At 63.8% G+C, this 5,953-nt stretch overlaps 1 protein-coding gene across 2 annotated transcripts in view; it reads right to left on the bottom strand.

Moving 5' to 3' along the window:
* GTPBP6 (GTP binding protein 6 (putative)) overlaps positions 1–5,711 on the bottom strand; it is a 9,906-nt gene extending 4,195 nt beyond the window's left edge. Inside the window, exons 1-7 of one of the 2 annotated variants that reach the window (XM_029241220.1) lie at positions 5,348–5,711; positions 4,391–4,528; positions 3,767–3,837; positions 3,509–3,639; positions 3,115–3,266; positions 1,811–1,969; positions 187–395 (exon numbers count right to left, since the gene is read on the bottom strand). In XM_029241220.1, coding sequence (XP_029097053.1) covers positions 187–395; positions 1,811–1,969; positions 3,115–3,266; positions 3,509–3,639; positions 3,767–3,837; positions 4,391–4,528; positions 5,348–5,711 — 1,224 coding nt within the window. The remainder of the gene's footprint in view (positions 1–186; positions 396–1,810; positions 1,970–3,114; positions 3,267–3,508; positions 3,640–3,766; positions 3,838–4,390; positions 4,529–5,347) is intronic. The other variant, XM_029241221.1, reaches the window with a different exon arrangement.
* Between the last annotated feature and the right edge of the window lie 242 nt (positions 5,712–5,953).

The raw sequence follows: 5,953 nt of genomic DNA, 5'->3' as shown, positions 1-5,953 counted from the left end.
GGGATGCTGTGATGAGGGGACCCTGCCCCGGGATGCTGTGATGAGGGGACCCTGCCCCGTGATGCTGTGATGAGGGGACCCAGGCTCGTGATGTTGTGATGAGGGGACCCAGGCCCGTGATGTTGGGATGAGGGGACCTGCCTCCTGTTTGTGGGTATTTGAGGCGACCTGGCCCTCCACACTCACCGAATGGCCCACATCCTCCAGGGTGGCCGAGAAGGACTCGACCAGGCTGTGGGGCAGCTGGGAGAGGAAGCCAATGGTGTCCATGTAGATGACAGTCAGCCGGGAGGGCAGCCACCCCGCGTGGGCTGTGACGTCCAGCGTGGCAAACAGCTGGTCCCGGGGCTGGATGGCGGCGTCCCCTGTCAGGGCCTTGATCAAGGTGGTCTTTCCTGCACGTCGGGCACAAGGGGACCATGCGTCTCAGACCCCTCCGGTCCCCCACCGACCACTGTGGACCTCGGGGCTGCCCCACACTGATCACAGGGCGCTGGAGGGTGGGCAGGGGCAGGAGGTCTGTGCGCTCAGAACTCTCCGCAGGACCCGTGGGACGCTGTGCGGGCTGTGCAAGGACTCAGCTGCCACTGTCTAGCCTTCAGGGTAAAGTGGACCAGGGCCAGGGCAAGAGTGCTGGTGTAGACAGGAGAGACGGCGTAGACACAGACAGTGGTGACGTGCATGTGAGGTGGGCAGGCGTCCAAACAGGCGGAGGGATGGTCCCGTGGAGTAACCGAGCTGTGGTGTGGTGTCCGTGTAGACGAGGGAATGGTGGAGTAGGGGGGTGCAGTGTGTGCAGAGAGGTAGTGAGGGTGTAGACAGTGCTGTGTGTACCTGAGGGGGTCCTAGAACACCCTCCTCCACAGCCTTTCCTGACAACGTGGACACTTTCTCCACCGAGCCCAGGTTCAGGGGCAGCAGCAGTAACCGTCCAGCCCAGGGACACCCCTGGCTACGCCTGGAAGTCCCGCCGATGGCCCACCAGGAGGTGGTGACGGGTCCTGCCATCGAGTAACTGGATGGCGGGGCTCGGCCTGGACGCCCCTGCTCAGTGCAGGACCCCGAACTCCCGGTCAGTGAGAGTCGGGATCAAGCCAACACTCACTGGATCCTGTGACAGTTAGCGGAAGACACGGCACCCTCTGGGGATGCAGCCAGGAGGGGCAGTTGGGATTTCCTGACACGAGTGATTTTACCTGTAGACATTTATGACTTTTCAAGCCTGGACACCCACCCCACAGCTTCCTGTGCACGCTTGTGGGACATTCCCTCCCTTCTCTGGACGCAGACCGTGAGCGCCTGATAAAGGGACGGGCCCGTCACGGCGGTGCTTCCCGAGCACGTGGCGGGGCCGGGCCTCAGGGGAGCCCAGCAAGTGTTGTGGACTGAATCCCCACAGTGGAGGGAACTGGGTGCTTTCCACTTATCTCAGGGCACCTGTGACCCTAAAGGACGCCCTACACTCTGTTCCCCACGTGGAGTCCACTTGATGTGCTCGTGCAGATAAAGCTGAGGACAGACTGTGAAGTTTTCCTCGGCAACATCTGAACCACTCTGATCCCTGCAAGACCCTGTCCACTCTCAACGGACTTAAAACTGTCACTACTTCCTCGTTCTCAGAGTCTGGAGGACATCCACTAAGAGGGGCGTCAGCCCACGGCAGTCACACGGGGGGCCGCCCCGGGACGGGGCCCGAGTGCAGCCCTTCTCACTGCGGGCTAGCCCTCCGTGAATACTCAGTCTCGCTGGGTTGGCAAGTGGGTCCCCCTAGCGTACACCTGCCCGGCCCCGGGGAGGGCCCACTTCTCACCGCAGTTCGTGTATCCAACCACGGAGACCACAGGGAACTCCCGCCGCCTCCGCTGCTGCCCCAGGAGAAGCCTCTTCCGGCGGAGTCTGTCCAGGGCCTTTCGAATCTTCGCTTCTTTATCTTTCAGGAGGCGCTCTTGCACCTGCATGAAAGACTCTCCTAGAAACACCCAAGATGGTGAGTCAGTGAGCAGACACAAAAGGGGCAAGAGCCACGGGGGTGCCTGCGGGGGACGTGGACAGGCTCACGCTTGGGGCTGCAGGGACCCCCCCTTCCCCCACCCAGCCTGCTCCCCTGTACACTTGGCCCCAACACCTTCTGTTCTGAGACAGCTCTGCCCGGCGCGAGGTGGCCTCGCACTTCTGCCCTCTGAGGTCTCCTGGGCTCCCCTTTACCCAGGAGGAAGAGGCCAAGGGGAGAGCCTCAGAAGGGCCCCCATGATACCCACAGTGGGCTGAGTGGTGCCCCAAAGATGTGTCCACACCCTGACCCCCAGGACCTACAGATGGGGCCTTATTAAGAAACAGGGTCTCTGCAGATGTGATGCAGTGAAGGGTCTGAGATGAGGTCCCCCTGGAGGAGGGTGGCCCTACAAACAATGACAGGGTCCTTCTAAGAGACAGAAGAGGAAAGACCCAGACACAGAGGAGAAGCCCCGTGAAGGTGGAGGCAGAGACGGGAGGGACGCGGCCACAAGCCCAGGGACGCCTGGAGCCCCCAGAAGCCGGAAGAGGCGGGAAGGAGCCTCCCCTGGAGCCTCTGGAGGGACCACAGCCCTGGGACACCTTGACCTCAGAACAGGACCTTATTTGGACAAAAGGTCTCTGCAGATGTGATGCAGTGAAGGGTCTGAGATGAGGTCCTCCTGGAGGAGGGTGGCCCTACATCCAATGACAGAGTCCTTCTAAGACACAGAAGAGGAGAGATACAGACACAGAGGAGAAGCCCCGTGAAGACGGAGGCAGAGATGGGAGGGACACGGCCACAAGCCCAGGGATGCCCGGAGCCCTCAGAAGCTGGAAGGGGCGGGAAGGACCCTCCCCTGGAGCCTCCAGAAGGAACCAGCCCTTATAACTCCTTGATCTGGTCTGCAGGATTCGGGGAGGATGAATGTCTGTGGTTTTAAGGCACCGGTTCGTGGTCCTTCGTTACGGCCGCACCAGGGAAACACCTTGATACCCTCCCTTTGACTGTGACCACGGACGAGGCCCCATCAGGACCTCTGAGGGACGTCGTCCCCTTTGTAGGGGTGGTGGCCACGACACGTCCCCCTTCTGAGCTCCCGGTGACGTCAGACACAGTACCTGACCCCATGATGTGGCGAGAGTCCCGTCCTCGTCCGCCCAGGTGGGTAACGTTTTTCAGGTGGGACCTGGCGTGGAAATGGGTCGGCTCAGGAGACGGAAGCATGTGCCCGTGGGAGGCTGGGACAGAGCCCTGGGTGGGGAGTGCGCATCTAGACAGGAAGAACAGGCTCGCTGGGGGCCGCCCCGCCACGTGGGCCTTCACGGGAGGGGACGGAGGGTCCCTTGCTGGGTGGCACTCCAGTGGGCCACGTGCCCTAGTAAGTGGGTTGCTTGGACACGTCCCCACTGGCCACATTCTACCCTCACCACCCTGGCAACAGTCGAGGTATGGAAAAGCAAGAAGGGGTCCAAGGAGGGTTCCGTCTGCCCCGAGACCGGGCTCTGGAGGTACCTGAGCAGGGGGAGCTCGGCCAGCGCCACCTGCAGCCGGGCCTCCTTGGTGCGGGCGTTGCAGCGGAAAATATGAAGAACCACTGTGAATCGGTCGAACACCTGCACACCCCACGCGGCTTCCAGTTCTTTCTAGAAGATGGAGCGCGAGGGAGGGGACCTGTGGTGACCCCAGGCCCGTGGAGACCTGTGTTCTCACGGGGACACTAACCCACTCGCTCAGCCGCCGTGGGCAGGAAACAGTGAGCTCCTGAGGTACCTTGGTGGGTGCAGCCATCCTCTCCACATTCAGGAAGACGGCGGTGATTTCCGGGGACCCTCTGATTTTCTCTAGGAAAAGAGGTTGGCCTCTCAGAGGTCTGCACGCCCATGATGTCTGTCTGGGGACCCTGCACTTTGGCCGTGTTCGCCAGACACCCCGAGTCTCTGAGCACAGTATTTGTCAAGTGTGGGTCGGGAAGGACCAGACCGGGTCCATCTTCAGGGGAGTAGATCTCACACACATGGGGGTCCCGTGACCCCGTGGGGACTGAGTGCCCGTTAGACACAGATGGGCGGTGAGCGCCCCCCTTGGCATGTCTCCTGCTCTGAGCTGTGAGCTAGACATGGCTTTGGGGCGGGGACGTTGCGGTCCACGGAGGGCAGGGGTCACACGCAGGATCCCCACCGCAGGGCACTGGGGAGGGGGGTGGGCTGGGCTGGGGCTCAGGGCTGGTGTGCGCCCGACTCTCAAAGGTCCCGCCTGTGTGCTGGGGCCTTGTTTGAATTCTAACACGGGCGTGGTGGCTTTTGCCGTCTGATCCAAGTTCCTGTGAGGCCCAGAGGGACGGCCATGCTTTCTCTGTTTCTGGGAGGGTGACGGGGACATGTGTGCTGGACTCACCTGTCAGGCGCTCCAAGGTCCCTCTGCCAAAGACGAGCTTCCTGTCTGGCGTTTTGGTGGGCACCACCACCGTGTCCACCACCGACCAGCCATCCAGCGTGTGCACCAGCGCCTGTGCCTCCACCACCTGCCACTCAGCTTTGGGGAGAGACAGGCCAGTGTGAGGGTCATTTACGGCTGGGTCAGCCCCGGGCCGTGTCCAGCCCTGCCCAGGGCCCTGGGCCACGTGCCCCAGGCTGGGACGGCTTCCTGCTTCCTGCCTACACAACGGTCCCGAGAAAGCGACCCAATCAGCATTTGCTCGAAATGCAGCTCTGTTCTTCTGGGTAGATGGTCAGGAGGGGTGGACACAGGACCGGGAAGGGGAGCAGGGCCCTGAGCTGAGCAGGGACAGGGGGATGCCCCCACCCCCCGTGTTGGAATCTGGGACGTCTGCCCCGTGGGGACTCATGGTCCCTTGTGACCCACTGGACAGCATCCCCTGTGAGACTCCCAAGGGCCCATAAAACCTGCCGCCCTGCCTGCGGGGTGGGGCCCTTGCCGAGCCTGGCCCAAGAAAGGCAGCGCCCACCCAGGGCCCCTGGCCGTGAACGGTGAGGGTGTGTGTGTGTGTGTGTGTGTGTGTGTTCGTGTTCCCGAGGCAGGGCCCAGCCAGGGCAGGAGCCCAGGACACCGAGGGCACAGGCCGTGGATGGAGGGCTGTCGGGGGCCACCCCGCCCTCGGCTCTCCTCCTGACGATCCTGCCCAAGCAGGAAGGGGGCATGGGATAGCCGAGACTCTCCCCTGAGGGACAGCAGGCAGATGGGCAGTGATGCCAACGTGTCCCGGGGGCTGGGCCGGACAGGGTGGACGGGGCTGACTCAGGTCTGGAGGGGTGGTCGCCCTTTAAGTTCCGGGACTTGGCGCTCTTCACGGCTCGCCCCCCCCCCTCAGTCCGCGGCCACAGTCACGGTCACCTCGGGTCCCCGGCGGCTTCCCGGGCCCACACTTGACGTCAGGGTGAACCAAGCACACGCGCTGGGTCCCCGCCGGCAGCAAAGGGTCCCTCCTTAGCAGCTCCTCCTCCTCCTCTTCCTCCTCCTCCGCAGCTTCTGGTTCCTCCTCACCCTCCTTTCCTCCAGTCCGACTTCTCCGGCCATCTGCACCTGGGCCCCGCCCCCCACCCCCTCGCCCCTCCGGGCACCCCAGGCCCCCTCGGAAGGCGGCGAGCGCGCGCTCGGGGCAGGGCGACAGCGGCGGCGCGGCCCTCGGAGCCCCGCAGTCGCGAGCCACGCGAAAGAGCCAGAACCCCGGGCGGACGGCGGCTCGCACGGCCCACATACCGCAAGCGCTCCTACGCAACGGGGCGGGGCCTCAGGGGCGTGCTCCCGTGCAGGCTGCCCATTGGCCGTCCGGGTCACGTGCTCGCCGCCGCCTGATTGGTGTGCGCGGTCCGGGCCGGGAGGCCAGTCTGGGACACCGCGGCCTGGGCATACGCTTCTCTCTGCTGCGGATGCTCGAGGCGGCTTCCCAAGGCACGTAGTGCCGGAGCAGGGCCAGGCCGGGCACCCAACCCAGTGGGC

This window comes from Monodon monoceros, unplaced genomic scaffold (assembly GCF_005190385.1).
Source record: "Monodon monoceros isolate NGI ecotype Baffin Bay Population unplaced genomic scaffold, NGI_Narwhal_1 Super_Scaffold_22, whole genome shotgun sequence".
NCBI lineage: Eukaryota > Metazoa > Chordata > Mammalia > Artiodactyla > Monodontidae > Monodon > Monodon monoceros.
The sequence above is the reverse complement of the archived record's forward strand: the minus strand, read 5'-3'. Positions and strand labels throughout refer to the sequence as shown.